At 48.9% G+C, this 16,483-nt stretch overlaps 2 protein-coding genes across 6 annotated transcripts; one reads left to right on the forward strand and one right to left on the reverse strand.

Moving 5' to 3' along the window:
• Window positions 1–1,924: 1,924 nt before the first annotated feature.
• On the forward strand, window positions 1,925–9,839 carry LOC119461232 (uncharacterized). 5 transcript variants are annotated; one of them, XM_049672102.1, is made up of 5 exons: window positions 1,925–3,038; window positions 4,208–5,970; window positions 7,757–7,844; window positions 8,568–8,638; window positions 8,710–9,839. In XM_049672102.1, exons 2-5 carry the CDS (start codon window positions 5,945–5,947, stop codon window positions 9,491–9,493), a joined length of 969 nt encoding a protein of 322 aa, XP_049528059.1. In that variant the 5' UTR covers window positions 1,925–3,038; window positions 4,208–5,944; the 3' UTR covers window positions 9,494–9,839. The 5 variants fall into 5 exon arrangements, with proteins under 5 accessions (XP_049528059.1, XP_037578389.1, XP_049528060.1 ...); XM_037722461.2 differs by having other exon boundaries at window positions 1,944–3,038; window positions 4,208–5,966; window positions 7,752–7,844; window positions 8,568–9,839; XM_037722462.2 differs by lacking the exon at window positions 1,925–3,038 and having other exon boundaries at window positions 5,918–5,966; window positions 7,752–7,844.
• Window positions 9,840–11,759: 1,920 nt separating this feature from the next.
• LOC119461233 (uncharacterized) lies at window positions 11,760–14,916 on the reverse strand. The gene is made up of 2 exons (XM_037722463.2): window positions 14,420–14,916; window positions 11,760–13,078 (listed from the first exon to the last, which is right to left on the reverse strand). The coding sequence occupies exon 2, from the start codon at window positions 13,007–13,009 to the stop codon at window positions 11,894–11,896; it is 1,116 nt and encodes a 371-aa protein (XP_037578391.1). The 5' UTR covers window positions 13,010–13,078; window positions 14,420–14,916; the 3' UTR covers window positions 11,760–11,893.
• Between the last annotated feature and the right edge of the window lie 1,567 nt (window positions 14,917–16,483).

Here is a 16,483-nt window from a genome sequence, read left to right on the forward strand (position 1 = left end):
CTTTACTGATTGAATAGTGTAGCAATATAACCCGCATGTATGGATAAGCATATAGCGTATACATGTATATCTTCTTCATCATCCTATTTTTATGTCCACTATATATACAGGACGAAGGCCTCTCCCTGCGATCGCCAATTACCCCTGTCTTCCGTTATCCGATTCTAATTTCCACCCGCAAGTTATCACCTAATTTTATCACCCCACCTATAGTTTTCTGCCGTCCTCGACTGCGTTTCCCTTCTCTTGGCACCCATTCTGTAACTCTAATGGTCCACCGGTTATGCATCCTACGCATTACATGGCCTGCCCAGCTCCATTTCCCCTCTGAATGTCAACCAGAATATCGGCTTTCCCCGTTTGGTCTCTGATCCACACTGCTGTCTTCCTGTCTCTCAACGTTAGGCCTAACATTTTTCGTTCCATCGCTCTTTATGCGGTCCTTAACTTGTTCTCAAGCTTCTTTGTTAACCTCCAAATTTCTGCCCCAAGTTTCTGTATATAGCATATATACATATACCTAAATTTATACGGAACCTCACGGCGACGACGAAGGCGAAAATTTGCTTGGAGGGTTCGTATAATTGCTATCACAATAATAATAATAAAATAAGCCGGCATTACCGTGAGGAAGCAAAGCCCAAGAACGAAAGGCAAGTGGCGACGCCTGGCGGCGCCGCCTTCAAAGTTCCCGCAGTAGCATAGCCATGACGTCACGGATTTTGACCGCGTCTGTACAGGCCTAGTTTTTTTATTCATAGATGACTGTTGCCTGTTGTTACGTTGCCTGTTGTTAAGTCCGAGGGTCCGAGCAACCACGAAGGTTCCATGGCTGGTGTCGTGCCAAGTGCTGGGAGAACGAGAGGTCCAGAGAGATGAGAAAAGCGTTTTATATACAAATGTACATGGTAGTTTAAAAGAAGGGCTCCATGATGATCGGAGCTGACATGTTAAGTCGTTGCATGTACGAGCGTTGACATCTCTCAAGCTTCGATTTTTATGGAGTTAATTTACCCCTTTCACTCGTTGAGGGATCGCAATCTTCGACCAGTTCGCGATATCTGGCCCATGATGTGGCACCGTTCCGCCGGGCTCCGCCTCCAATGTTGCTTCATCACCCCCTCACACCAGGCAACGGGTGGCAACTTGGGAGCCAAACGTCGACGTGGTTCCCACGGGAATGCTCGACGTTGGACCCCTGGCAATAATTAGTGGCATCTCCGGGACGGTCAGTTTGGCCTGGTCCGGACACTGGCCTTCGCGGAAGCCACCGTTTCCAGGGAGTGCGGCGGCTGTAGTCGTCTCGGAAGGGAGCTCCTGGTTGGCGCGTCACAGTGGGCACCGGGCCTCGTGGTAGTCCGGGCGGCCGCTGGTGCTTCACGGAAACACCCCAAAAGCGCCGTTTCCGTTTTAGCGAGAATATCATTCCACAGGGCCGGTATTTTGTAGCGATGCCTTTCCGGTAATAATTCCTTTTCACGCTTATCGCGCTTTGTCAGTGGTCAGAGCGACGGTCCGCTCGCGTTATCAACGGGATCAGCCGGCCATGAGCGGTGAATGATAAGACTAGTGTAGAATAAGTCATAAGGCATCGCTACAAAATCGCGGCCCAGGTGCACGTCAACCGGTGAAGCATCCTTTGTCCCGAGGGACCGCCAGGCACAACATGCCCAACGACTTAACCTACTAAGTTTCTATAACTTGTACTGAGCCGCGAAGGCTCTAATACGAAAAGAACTAAATATTTCAAAACCCGTGACGTCAAATTGACGTACCAGCGATGAGGTTTTGGCGTGAAATTCAGTGAATGGAACTTTCACCCTCTTTGTTCTCTGTGGATAATCAACCTTTTACTCCGAAATTACCGAAAATGGATTTCTCAAAAAAATTTATAGAAATTGAAAAAAAAAAACTGATTTATGTTTCAAGGTTCCATAAAGCAGCTTTGAAGTGCAAACTGCAGAAATGTTTCGTCTTCTTCTGCACTGCTATTAATTACCTTGGGCATGTTGTCACAAAAGATGGTGTAAGTCCACTACCCCGTATTGACGACGAGCTACACTGCCTCCAAGGCGCCGAATTCTTCTCCTCTTTAGACTTACGATCCGGGTACCACCAAGTGCCAGTGGCTGAGTCAGACCGTCCAAAAACGGCCTTCATCACACCTGACGGTTTATTTGAATTCACCGTGATGCCATTTGGCCTGTGTAACGCGCCTGCCACATTTGAACTTTAAACCACATTTGACTTTAAACCAGTTAAATCCCGTAATTTAATTCGCCGAAGCTAAATCTCATTTCCGCTTCCTTGCCTTGTCCACGCGTTTAGGTAGGCGAGGAACGCCCGTCCGAAGAAGCGCCCGTCCTTGTCTGTTTTTTTGTATTTGTTTCTGTCCGCCACATTGCGCTAAGTTACCATATGTCAAAATGCAAGACCAACTAGCTCAAAAGTCAGTCCTCCTTCAGGCCGTCTACTGTGAGACTAGTCAGACGTCGTACACTCTTAAAAAAGTTTACACCTTTTTGGGTTTATCTGATCCCACAACGTTAATCGTCATCTGCTTTGCTTGCGTTTACTTTCTTGAAAACTCTGCGCTCGCTACTTTCCTGTCGAGAATGCAAAGTAGCTGTCGAGCGCTGCGTGTGATGCCGTCGTCACCAGCAGCGACGGTTCGTGCCTTGAGTGCCTGTCGTACGAAGCGGCACATGGTAACGCTTTATCAGATCGAGGCGGAAAAGCGGACGCCGTACGAGAGGATGAAGCAGGCCGTCGACATCCGTTTGCTATTCCCACCTTGTTCTTGGAAGGAGCGCATGTGATCTACCGCGGGCGGGTGGTTTACAGTGCTCTCAGCGTGCTTAGTGTATATACGGCTCTACGGTCAACCTGTTGTTTACATCTGCGTCGGTTTGTGTGTCGAGTGGGGCACTTTTATTCCAGCCATGCATGGAAGAGAAGATGCATGAACGTGCGAAGCGCTTCGTCGGCTTCAAAGCGTGCCGACATCCTCACCCCAGCTGCCAGGATATTGGCGCCAGGTATCACACATTTTTCTTTTTTTTTTTCGGTGTCATGACGCATGCTAGCACAATTTGCATACTTGCCCAGTGCCAACTGGGCAGGTATATGCATTGATATTGAACATTGCGTTGATCCCATTGAGCAGTGTCCTTCAAGTTTTAGAATTTGGTCCCGTTTTGCAGTTTTACGAATGTTGCGCGTCAAGTTTTACGAAAAATGAATTCTGTTCTCGCAAAAGCTTCAAAGGTGTGGAAAGATGGGACGGCGGCAAGATTGCAGAAACAAATGCACACTAGAAGGAAATTGTGATGGTACTTGCGCCGCCCTCTCGTGGCAGAGCAAGGTCACTGTGATCTAAAAAAAAAAAAAAAAAAAAAAAAAAAAAGGAGCCTCTGCTGCTCCAAGTTTGCTGCTGCTGGTGGGCTGCATCTGGAAGTAAACCATCGTTAATAAAATGTGGATAATTTGTTCTGAGGGGCAAACTTTATGAAGTGCCCACTATCTTTCTCTCTGCCTTTCCGTCACGTGTACTAGACCTTTACGAATTTGAAAGTCCGCAGATTATGCAGTTTTTGCGCTTGGACATGGCTGAGAGACTAAAGGGAGCCAGCCTCTCAGTATTTCAGGCCCTTTCAATGCATAAAACGTCGTTTTATGCATTGAAGCACAAAAGTGCACCTGGAACGCCAATGCATTTATCCGTAAAGTTCGGGAATTAATATCTCGAAACTGGTGTCATCCTGGGAATTCGTTCCAAGTGAATCCGCCTTGTGAACTCCTCGGCTAGAATTTGTAAATTGCAATATGGGCCATGAGGTAAGTAGTTAAATTAATTTGTGAATTTTTGTTAATTAGTTGATTATCCATTTCAATTTCTGTGCAAGTAATGTCCGCCTCTTCGAGTAGACCAGCTCATGGACTAGAATTGTGCTATCTGCCACAGGCAACCTTTAAAAATGTTTGAAAGTGTTCGCTGAAACACCTGGTACATACATTTCCGACAAACGGGCGGACAGATTAAAAAAAAAATGTCTAAACTATCATCAATTCGTATTTAAAATCTTCCTAGTTTAGCTCACATTTTCTGCACAGGGAAGCCATCGTTCTCCGCCGAGTAAAAGTTGAAAGAGTAATTCCATTGAGTAATTCACCCGTCCAGCCTGTAATCCAGCGTTTCCATTTACAGACCGGTCTGATGTTCCATGTCGCCTTCACCCGCAAGCCGACGCAAGTGCGATGGGAAGAGAGAGAGAGAGAGAGAGAGAGAGAGAGAGAGAAGTGACTTTATTTGCACCCGTCAAATAGATGACGGGGTAGAAGCTTCAGCCTAGAGACATGGAGGCCGCACTGATCGCTTTCATCGTGATTGGCGTGGCGATGGTTATGCTCAGCCTCCGCTGCTGCTGGGTCATCATGAAGATCTGGACCGTGCCGCCATCCAGCGTAGCCCAGGAACGGGATCCTTCAGAGGATCGGGACGATCGTCAGGTCCAGTTCGCAGAATGGACAAACGCAGTGACGTGAACGTGTCGCCGATGAAATGCAGCCTGCGTTTCGTGAAATTAGGGACGCAAAGAGAGAGAAAGAGAGAGAGGGGGAGAAGCGCCGCCATTCTTGTGCTATTTTTGGGAGATCTAGAGCCTATCGCAAAAACACTAAAGGTTAGCCGGACGTTACTTTTTGGGAGGTGCTATTCTGAGTCGTTGTAGCTCTTCAGCGAAGCTCTGTCAAATATTTCTTTTCTCATCCTCAATTTATTTCTTGTATGTAGGAACCCGCCGCGTAGCCCATGAGTGGCTATGGCATAGGCGCTGCTGAGCGCGAGGTCGTAGGTTCGATCCCGGCTGCGCTGGCCGCAGCGGAATGCAAGATGTCGTTACTAATTACCATGCATAGATGATGCGCGAGTGCGATAATCTGTATGACTGACCGTTCAAGTGACGATACATATACGGTTCGAACAGATAGCTCGCTTCCGGTAGGTGCTCTCCCTTATAGTTGTCCCATTCAGCGAGTTGCAAAGCTGATAAGGGTATACAGATGCAGTGATAGCGGCGGTTCGAGCTAGATTTCCGAGGTTGCCGCAATCAGTGCCTCTTTCCGAGCCCGGAAAGTTTTCTGGAACGGTGTTGTGTCCGAGCACGCTCGCCGTGTATTGTGCGCACTCCACCGTGATGCTATCCATATAAAGCACTTGCCCAGGGCGCGACACACAACACAAGGCAGGCACAGCTTTCACTGCTTCGCTGGTTAATCTGGCTCACCTCAACTTCTGTGTTTGCCTTAGGCAACGTATATTACACCTCTATGACTCGACACGCCACCCAGAGAAAGTAAAAATGATTTCCACATCACCCGTGAGCTTACGCGCATGACGACCAGCAATATGAAACAAGAAACTATATAAAAAAGTAAACCAGTGAAGGCGATTCATTGTGAAATTGTTCTGGATTCCAAAAAAAGAAAAAAAAAATACCGCGGAGCTGTGTACACATACCAGGAAGACAAAAGGGACAGCCTATCTGCCGATAAGTGAGCAGCTGACCATCGCAACTGCCCAGGTACAGCCCTGCCTCTATACTGAAGACAACAAGGCATACACGGGCGTCAGCTCCGCGACGCTTTGGCCACCTCCGCGATAAGATTACGTGTCGTGGAGGGACGCCGCGTGCCCACCCAAAGGGCCTGACGCTCTGCCGCGCGCCTTCAGATAAGGCTGCGCGTTTATGTCGCCCTCCTTCGCGCACTTGCTCGCGCGTTCGGGGACGCCCGCGGAGACCCCTGTCTTCCGATGCTGTCGCGAGCACCTTATCCAGCCCGCAATCCAGCGCATAAGCCGATGACAACCAACCGCCCTGCAAGACAGCCGTAGCGGACAAGTCTCGAAGGAGCAACTCCCGTCCTGGTGCTCTACAGTTCCTCGATGCGCATCGGTATCGTTGCAGGTTCGTATATTTTGCTCTGGAGAATGTGCACCGCCCAATTCGTTTCTGTGGATGTTAGTTCTGCTTTCTACTGACTGCCTGGTTTTCTCCGAGGAAAGCCTCCTTTTTTATTTTTTTCCCCTCCGGGCCGAGAACTCGTGATGCTATTGGAGATAAGGCAGCCATGCCATCTTCCAGGATAAAAAATTCAAGATGAAGTTGAAGAAGATGCCGCAGCCGCTGTCAATTTTTTGTACTGTGGGGGCAGTCCTATTAAAGCCGTGGCAAGCGTTTCTAGAAGGAAAGAGAAAGCGTAGGCTCGTTGAACGAGAGAACGATTATAGCACTGAGGGATTCCGTGTCCAGTTATGGGCATCGGTGCAGCAGGACCCTGTGTCAGCGCGCAAGCTCGTTTGGTATTTCTTCGAGATGGGTCGGTGATAGGAGCGAGTTACGAGTCGTATTTTCGTACTGGAGGATGAAACCTTTATCGTGATATAATGTGCCATATAAAGGCGGAAGAACAGTGTAAGCAGCCCAAGCAAGTGGAATAAATCGCCCGCGCATGAGTGGTTTCTTCGATATTAATTCTGCGCTGAAAGCCTGGCCGATGGCCAGGGTTCCTCAGAAGTGTCTCAAGGCTATTCGAGGCATCTCGTGGAGGAAGGTAAGGCGTGCAGACGCGGACACAAGAGAAGAGGACCCGAAAACACCAACGCCGGCGTTTGGGCTGCATGGTTCTCTTCTATTGCGCCCGTGTCTGCACTCCTTAACTTCTTTCACGATGAATCCCTATCAACTAGCTCACCTTTCTGTAGTTCGAGATGTCTCGTGATATCGCAATCCACGTACAAGATCGTCTTTCTGGTTCTTTATCCACGCCACATATGGCTCGCTTGTAACCATATAGGTATACCGCTGAAAGTTGGGTGAGTTGGTTACCCGAAATTGTGGAACATGCTAAAGGCTGTAAAAGGACGGCGCGAAGAACGCGAATGCATTACTCGTCTTGTGTACTTCGTGTTATTTCTTCCGTCCTCTTGGCTCTCTTAATGTGTTGTGCAATTAAAACCAAATACTGTTTGTTGCAAGCTTCATATAGCCAGTGACGTTAGCCATTGCAATCGGGCGAATCTGCACTCGTTTTAGCAGTTCAGTAATATACTCGCCTGTTAAGACGCAAATGGATAGTATAAGGGGCGTGTAGTTGGCGCGCATCTGCTGCAGGATGTGGTTCCTGGGCTTGCGAGGACAAAAAATGAAATTAAAAGCGTTGATCCTGCTCACAAAGCCCACACAATGAGAAGACTCAGCATTTCGCGTAGGGAGAATAATGGCACTGCATGTTTCAGCAGTTGCATGTATCGCTTTTCAGGAAAGACTCACAGTGCGGACATCTCGCAACGCGATCGGTGCTGACAGCAAGCAGGTTATCGCTTTATCCTAAAGAGGGCTAAAAACCGTTTATCTTTGTTCACGTGCCGCGCTGACATCAGTCAGGAGCACGAATTCACGTCGGTCGTTTGTTTCGACGGCCTCCATGAACCGTGAGAGGCAGAACCTCGCACGTGTCTTCCACACGCGGTCAGTATACGTTTAATTACCGCCTTTCCCGGCTGTTAACAGGTGCTCGCAAAGATAACTAAAGATAAATCGGCTATTAGGGATGCGAACTTCTTGGACTCGTGATGTCTGGCGACGGCTACAATCAGTCTTTGCCCTTTCCTTTTGCTATTGTTTAGACGCGGAAGTATCGAATAACTGCTAAGCACTGGGGGGTTGTTACAACGCTTTGTTCTTTTTCAGCGGAGTAAAGAAGACACGGCTGCCCGCAGCGACTCAAGACGTCGTAAACATCATTGCTTTGAAGGCAGCCGCAACAAGGCCCGGAGACTGCGGGTTCGTTATGCTCGTATTTTTCAGTGCTAGTGATACTTCAACGATGGGATTTTCACAAGCGGTATCGTCGTAGGTTTTGAGACTTTGACTGTCGGACAAGATCGCCGAGGCATGCCTCTATGGCGCGTTCGTGCTACTAAGCCTCTTCTTTTTTCTTTGTCGAATCCCTTTATCTCTCTATCCCCGCTGTCCTCGTTCTGGAATAGCAAACAGGATGCAACTCGCCCCGCTATCTTGCTTGTGGAGAACGAAAGAAAACACTCCAGTTGCAGGCGGCCTTCATGCTGGCGGAGGCTCAGGATGATACTGACAGCACTTTGTTAACCAGCCAGCATGAAAGCACGCTAGAGCCCGCAACTTCCTTCTCGACAGACGAGATACAAGGGGTGCTCTTTTGACACTTGTTTTGAGGCATGCAGTATTGTTACTATCAAAGAAGGAAGTTGGTCTAGTTGGAATTTAGTAAGAGATTAAGACGTAGTAGCTAGCGCTTCAAGACACGCACAGCACTATGTATAGTAGAACAAAGGCAGGGCCAGAACTGGAAGGCCGCTGGACACGTCACGAAGCGCCCTCCTTGTACGTCTTCAGCACGTACCGCTATAATTGCGATATCTCGGTTCTGGTTTTATTGGTGTGTCAACGAAAAAAAAAAAAAAAAAAGCGGTGGGCACAGCTGGACCATTTTGAGCCGGCTTCACTGTTGCTCTTTGTCTCACGCAGGTTACGCCGCAAGCACTCCAGCGACGACGTAGCGTCTGGGTACGGCGGACCTCGTCAAGCCCCGAGCGAAAGTGTGTTAAGTTGGCCTGTGCGCTATCGGACCACGCACGGCCGTCTGTAAACAGAGAGGGTTTCGTTGCAGAACCGCATCCAGCAGCACGCATCGAAGCAGCAGGAGCAGGCGTAATGCGGCTAGCTGCGCGGTCATGCACTTGCTCCTTCTACTGGCCATCGTCCTCGTCGTCCTAGTCGTGCTGAGCGTGACAGTCTGCCTCTGCTACGGCCTCAACTCGGCTTCCTGCATGACGGCTTTCAAGCTCAACTCGGCCGCGCACAGCGTGGCCGGGCTGTACAACGGCTACGCCGACCCCTCGTCGCCAAGCGACGGCGCATGCAACGGCAGCAGCAGTTCCGCGGTCGTCGCGCCCCTGGAGAGGCGCAACTATGGGCCGCCCGAGCAGATCTCTTCTTACTCGAGCGTCATCGAGCTGTACGACAGCACGTGGCAGGTCAAGGAACCGCCACCGCCTCGGCATTGCCGCCTGGCGTCAGCCGCTTGTCGCGCCACGTTGGACGGGCCGCCGGACGCGAAGCAACCACAGCGGTGGTACGTCGGAGACGTCCGCGAGGGCGACGTGGTGCACGGACAAGTGACGCTGGAGAAAATCGACTTAGGGTGCAGCAGTGCGTCGCTCCTGTTCCCGGATGCTTGCGACAAGAACGGCGCCCTGCCCTGCTCGAGGTTCGCGGGTGTCGCCGCGGTGTCACTGCCCAGTGTCCTGAAGGGCGGCAGCTGGAACCGCAGGGAGTCGTGCTCCCCTCTCACGGACATAGACGGTGCTGAGCGATTCCGCTTGGAAGTGAGATCGTGCAGCCTTCTGGAAGAAGGCCCTCGCGGCGGCCAGGTGTCACCGGTTGGCTCATGAACGAGTGAAGTTCTGGTATTTTTTTTTTCATTTTTTTTTCATTCAGAATCTCGTTCGCGCGACGTTTTCGATGACGTGTTTGCCGTTCGCCGCACACGCGTCCAGGATGATATGACTGATGTGACCAGGTTGTGAATTTCGATTAAAGCGCTGCGACTGCTATTTTTGACTCTGATAGCGTGCTTTTTCACGACTGCGTTGTGCCGCCGAACTGATAAGACACAAGTGTGTTTGTGTATGTGAGAGAACATTGTGAGTGACTTCATTGGTGTTATTTTGAAGCAAAGAGGTTTTTGGATGGATGTTGCCAGTGTGAAGGGAATGTCCAGGTTGACTTCTAAATATACATGTATAAGCCAAGCGTACTCTTTGCCATTAGAAAGAACACGCAAATCTCCCATATCTAAGACCAACTTGCGTCAGACAGGCAGTAGTTCAATGCGTTTATCATCCTTAGGATACATGACGCACATCCCAGTATCTATCTATCTATCTATCTATCTATCTATCTATCTATCTATCTATCTATCTATCTATCTATCTATCTATCTATCTATCTATCTATCTATCTATCTATCTATCTATCTATCTATCTATCTATCTATCTATCTATCTATCTATCTATCTATCTATCTATCTATCTATCTATCTATCTATCTATCTATCTATCTATCTATCTATCTATCTATCAAACTGTTTTCCCACCTAATTGGATCATTGGGTAGTCAATTCTCTAATGGGCAGAACCTCGGGCTGTTATCCTGAGGGAACTGAGTTCGAAACCAGCTCTCAGATCAACTTGAGTTCACTGGGTAAGTGCCGCTCTTAAGTGAGCGTCTTTAACGCCAACTTGGGTGGTTATGTGCCACTGGATATGGGCCACTTATCACTAATCTCTTTGACACCAACTTGGTCACTGGATCTGTGCCGCCTCTGCAATGACAAAAAAAAAAAAAATCCTTTAAAATTTATGCGATGCTGGGCGGAATTCAGACTGCGTCATATATATTCAGACATTATTGTCTGAATATATATTCACACACGCGCGGATTTCGCGGCGACGCCGCTATATGGCGCCACGTGTCCAGGGGTGAGTGAGAGAGGAGCCCGGTGGCGTATACACGCCTCGTACATGACGCGTTTCGGCGGTGGCAATACGGTGCGTCGCCACATTCCTTCAATGCTAATCGCATTAACGTCGGCGTTCATCGCGAGATTGGTTCTGCCGGAATTTTTATGTACGGGTATATACAGCGCAGGGCGTGAGCTTCGAAATTTTGGAGTTCAAATCCTCGAGCCCTTCAGTGTTGGCTCATTACAACACTTGCGCTGCAGCTTTCGGGACCTTACAAGAAAACTATAGTTCTTAAGGCTGCAAACAGCGCCAGGAAAGGCAAGGGACAAGAAAGGAGACCAAGCCGATCACAGGGCGTTTTGATGAGTTCCGAGGGACAAATAGCATAATGGGATTGCAGAAAATCCTAGCACGCTACAGTCAATCTAAACACAGGAATGGGTGGGAGAAGAGGTGGTTCAGAGTAGAAATCGCTACAGTAGAGAATTGATGGCCGTCGTTGAAGGTATTGTCATTTAGTTAGAGTTTGGGAGGGTGCCTTTCCCGGAGGTATATTGTAAAGCCAACGACCACTCTCCATAGGTTTGCCATCACGGTATTTGTATTTGTTCGAAGTAAAAGCATTTATTGAACGAAATAAGCGTACAGAGATATGCTTACCTTCACTCCAGCCACGATGTTTCTTACTTCATGCAGGAAACGAAAAACACGTACAAATTGAATTCATGACTAAAACGAGCACGTACATAGAGCAAACGCATATGTATCGCGGCACTGGCATTGTGCCGTAGTATTTTGTATTTTTCTTAAATGTAGTTGCGTTTAGCGTATCGAGTCCTCGTCCTTTCGCGCTGCTTCAAGTTATATTCATGTATTCGTCGATGTACACAAACCTTCCAAGTCTGTTATGCCTTTTTTGGTGTTCTAGTTAGTTATCGATGAAGGTGAATGGTAAAACAGCGCGAACGAGCGGGGAACAATACGAGAAGGTGCCACACACGCGTGCTGAATTACAACTCGCTGATTTACGACTTGTCAAGTCAGCGTCCGTGTGCGTCGCCTTGTCGTCATGTGCCTCGTGCGTTCGAGCTTTTCGGATTTGCTGCACGGACATTCGCGGACATTTCTGTGTGCTGGTATAAACGGATATGGCGCTGATACCGCATCGATAAAAAGGAAGACGAGACATAGACGAGGTTAAAGCTATGTTGCCAGTCCAAGACGCATGAGTCATTGACCGTACACTCAGGTTGTTGGAAGGACACGTTCGTGGATTGCTGAAAGGGCGGCGCGCTGACCTCGCCTTCTGGTGTTTCTCGTAGTATTCAGGAGTAGGGAAAATGGCCGTAGGGTCCATAGTACATTCTGGCTTTACGCTTCAGAATGATACTTTTCAGGTACTGTCTGTAGGTCTCGTCGTGCTGGGCCTTCCCGAAGAACCCTTGGTCAGCCTCGTCTTCCTCCGAGATGGGCAAGCTTCCCAAAGACGTTGCGCTGCAGTGCACTGCCGCGCACTCTGGTTGCACGAATGGGACGCATCTGTGATGCTGCACTTGCCGCGGGCAGTGTTCGACGAACGGGTAGCAAGAGTACGAGCGTTCCCTCTTGCGCACTCCTCGTTGCACTCCCGACGTGCTCGAGTGGCCATCCGAATCATCTTCCTCCTCCTCTTCCTCTTCGCCGGCGCCGCTGCACTCTGAGCCGGTGTAAGCGTCAGCGTCCGTGGTGAACACGTCTTCCCGGTTCTTGCCGGGCCACTCGAAGCCTGCGTAGTCCCAGAGCATCGGTGACAGCGACAGTTCTTCGACGTCACTCATCGCTTTCTCTCGGCGCGTTACGGCTGTTGTCATGCACGCGCTGTGACTCTGGGCTGGCTCGTTCAGTCGAGTCGCTTGTTTATCAGGAACGATAGTCCTAGAAGTATCCAACACCTTGCGTTCACTAAGGTCATTGTGCATCGCGGACATCGACGCGTAGTTGAGGCCTCGTCCCGCGTAAGCAGTCTGCACTTGTGGCCTTGTATAGCGACGCGCGCTAAGGCCATCTGCAGGCGTTGACGTCATTGGATGGTTCTCTGAAGAATACGTACTGGGGGCTGTCTGTGATTGGTCAAACTCTGCGAAACTACCGTTGAGTGCGGGCCTGTCTTCTGGCTCGCGAGGTGTGACTGACAACAGTGTCACGCTGGAGTCCGATGGTTGTTGTTCTTCGGCCGCTTCGACGTCCTTGTCGGTTTCGTCGGAGGCGGCGACCTTCGCTCTGCCGTTTAGGAGAGAGAGCGATTTGCCGAGAACCTTCTCCTCCGTCTTGGACGGCTGGTACGATCCCTTGTGGTCCTCCCACGACATTTGCCTGATCAGCCGGAGGTAGAGCCAAGCGAGGGTGGCGGCCGAGATCAGGAACACCGCGACCGCCAACAGTATGGCTACTATGGGCAGCATAGTGGAGTTCTCGTAGACTGGTGTTCTTCTCCTAGCTTAAGCTTTGGAGGAATGTGTCCGTCTATATACCTGCAACGGAAGGTACCAAGACTTCAGAGACGTGTAACTCGGCAGCTTACAAAGGAACTGCTTCAAGTGATACAGAAGGTTACAGTAGTTAACGAAAAAAGGTGTGCGGTTACGTTTGGTTCTAACGCTAACCTTGTAAACTTTAGCACTACTTGGAAATAACTTATATCCGCAGTCTATGGGATGAAGAGGCGCGTGAACTTGAGTTTTTTTTTTTTTTTTTGTCTGACACGATCCAAACTGAATCGCGCGTGCAAAAAAAAAAAAAAAAAAAAAAGCACCTTGGCATGCGCATTAGGCAAGCGTGTTACAACACAACACATAAAATGTATAAAGCTGAGGAGCACAAAATGAAGGGCCTCTTTGGTTTCATTTTCTTATACCTGTTGGTTTTGCCTGATAAGGGCAACAACAGATTGAAACTGGTTGTCAGTTTTGCACATCGCGCAGGGCTGTGCTGTATATTCTGAAGGAGTTTACAAGCACTGAACTGGCGGTGAACTGTGTGTACTTTCGAATCCGAGATCTATGAATCCTTGATTATACATCTGCGTTTCGTCATGTAAGCGGTGGAAAAATATTACTGCTGGCGCTCTGTTTATACGAGAAGCAGCGATCGCCACACAGGACATGGGTGCGCGGCGCGCTCCGCCTGGTGGCTATTTCTTAAACTAAAGGCGCTACAGTTTTATTGATTCCCCTTTTTTTTTGTCGACTTGCAAAACACGCGTTTTATTGTTGTGATAACATGAAACAAAAGCTTTGTACGAAAAAAAAAATGTTGCCGATGCAAAGAGTCTGATGCCGTTGATGATTACTCTGTGGCATCTGCAGAACACAACTCGTACTCCACTTGAGGCGAATAAAAAACAACGCAGATAAAGAGAGAGAGAGAGAGAAAGATGGAGGGACGATTACGTTTTAAATTGAAAAATAACGTCGCAGGTGCTACACGATAAATGGTGGACGATATATATATATATATATATATATATATATATATATATATATATATGGCTGACGCGTTCCTTAATGTCCTTTATATTGGTGGCAGCAAGTGCCCATATCAACAGCGATTTTTTTTCTCGGCGCTTCTTGCTTCTAGGCTTGCATCTAAGGGCGGAAACTAGAGTATTTTAGCCTAGCGTTGCCGGTCATACCATTACCGCTTTCCCCCAGCGGCGCATGCGTGGTGAACACCACGCACGTGCAGTCGGCGGCGGGCGGTATCGGTAACGGTATAACGGTAACGGTGTGCTAAGCTACTCTGACTCCATGAGCGAGCATCACAAGAATTCGGGCGTCCGGAGTCAAAGCATGCGCGTAGTGGCACTCACTCACCTGTCTGTCTGGCCGCCGTGCTTCGATCTTCGCTCTTACGATCAGACCTTCGATCTTACGAACCATCGCAGTTTCACTTCCTCCACAATCACTTCCTCCGTCGCACCCTCAACCGTGCCCGCGTTGAAGGCATCTCGGATTTCGTGGAATACGACGTCACACGGCGGGGCACCTGTTTATTAGCACCTGTTTATCACTAAGTGCTAATGCACGTTGGCCAACGACTATACTTCAACGACTACGCGCTTTGGCGCTCCTTCGGGGAGTCGCCGCACTCTGCCTGGATGCGACGAGGCTCGACATGTAGACAAGGCTTCGCGACTGCGCGACCGCTGCAATACAAGGCTGCGTGCACACCGGAGTCCTTATCGCGTTGCCTTCGATAAGGGCTCGGTGGCTCCGCAGCATGGGACGGCCGCAGAAAGGTTGCATAGGGCGGAGAAGTGTTGGGCGTCCCGGTATATTGACTCTAGTATGTACGAACGCTTCAGCCGAGATATACGAGATATGCGGCCTGTCGTGCCGATTAGCTGTTCGGGTTGAGCGTCTGCTTTCGTGCGTATAGGTGAGAAACCAACGTGGTTTCTTTGCCCAGAACAGTCTTATATAGTCACTGATACTGTATATACTCAACACTAATATTCAGCACCAGGTTGTTCTCTTTATGCGGAAAAGTCTACGCGGCTAGACGGACAGTGGAAGCAAAATTAATTTGAACAAGAATATCGCTAAGTAATTGAAATATGTTATTTAAATTTTAATTGCTCGCTTTGTCACGCCTGCTTAGCAGAAATCCTAAGAATAGCACCATGTTCGAGGTATCCGTCCCCAAAATCTGCTGAAAAATACCTTGGCATTCCGAGGCATATATATATACGTATATGAGGGCGAGTCAAATGCAAGTGAGCCAACCCACCCCGCGCAATGATGGTTCGGTCCATTATCTTCGAAGCATGCGCGTAGCACACAGGCATCTCTCATTTACAAAAGTGACACGCAGGTGTGAGGATAAATGTCCTTTAATGCTCTCGCACACTGGGTTGAACATGGTTGCGTGACATAATGGACGCTCCAAAAGTTGAACAACGTGGTGTCGTGAGGTTTTTGACAGCTGAAGGTGTTTCCCAAAAAGAAATTAGTCGCCGTATGCTTGCCGTGTACGGTGAACATTGCATTTCATTGGCCACTGTTAAGCGTTGGAGCAGACGGTTCAAAGAAGGACGTGAAAGTTGCAAAGACGATCCAAGACCGGGCCAAAGCCACCGTGCAGTCACTCCCAACGTAATTGCAAAGGTTGATGAGCTGATTAGACAAGAGCGGGGGATAAGCATCGATGAAGTGGCAAGCATGTGAACATCAGGCACGGTTCGGTTCACACCGTAATTCATGACCATCTCGGTTATCGGCCCTTGAGTGCGTAATGGATGCCCAATATTTTGAACCACCGCCAGAAGACGGAGAGGTTCGGCGCTGCCTTGACTCGTCTGATCCGGTATCACAATGAGGGTGACGACTTCTTGTCTGCAATTGTGACCGGGGACGAATCACGGTGCCACTACTGCGAGCCTGAAACACGACGGCAAAGCTTACAGCGGAAACATTCGAATTCACCACCCCCAAAGAAAGCAAAGGCCGTCATTTCCGCAGGAAAGGTGCTGTTAACTTTTTTTTTTTCGATTGTCAGGGGCCATTACTGGTGGAATTTGCTAGACCTGGAGAGACTATCAATTGTTTCCGATATTGTGAAACGCTGGATCGAATGCATGTCGCAATCAAGAAAAAACGACCTCGAAGATTGACGAATGGGGTCATCTTGCTCCACGACAACGCCGGTTCCCCACGTCGCTGATGTGGTTTAACACAAAACTAGCAAAGTTCAAGTGGGAAACGCTGCAACATCCTACCATACATCCCAGACCTGTCGCCTTGCGGCTTCCACATTTTGCGGCAATTAAAAAAAAAAAAAAAAACTGTTCAAGGGAACGAGATTCATGTCGGACGATGACGTGAAAGAGTCAGTTACAGACTTTTTGAAACAGCAACTCAATGAGTTTTATTGAGTTA

The sequence above is a fragment of the Dermacentor silvarum genome, chromosome 8 (assembly GCF_013339745.2).
Source record: "Dermacentor silvarum isolate Dsil-2018 chromosome 8, BIME_Dsil_1.4, whole genome shotgun sequence".
Taxonomy (NCBI): Eukaryota; Metazoa; Arthropoda; class Arachnida; order Ixodida; family Ixodidae; genus Dermacentor; species Dermacentor silvarum.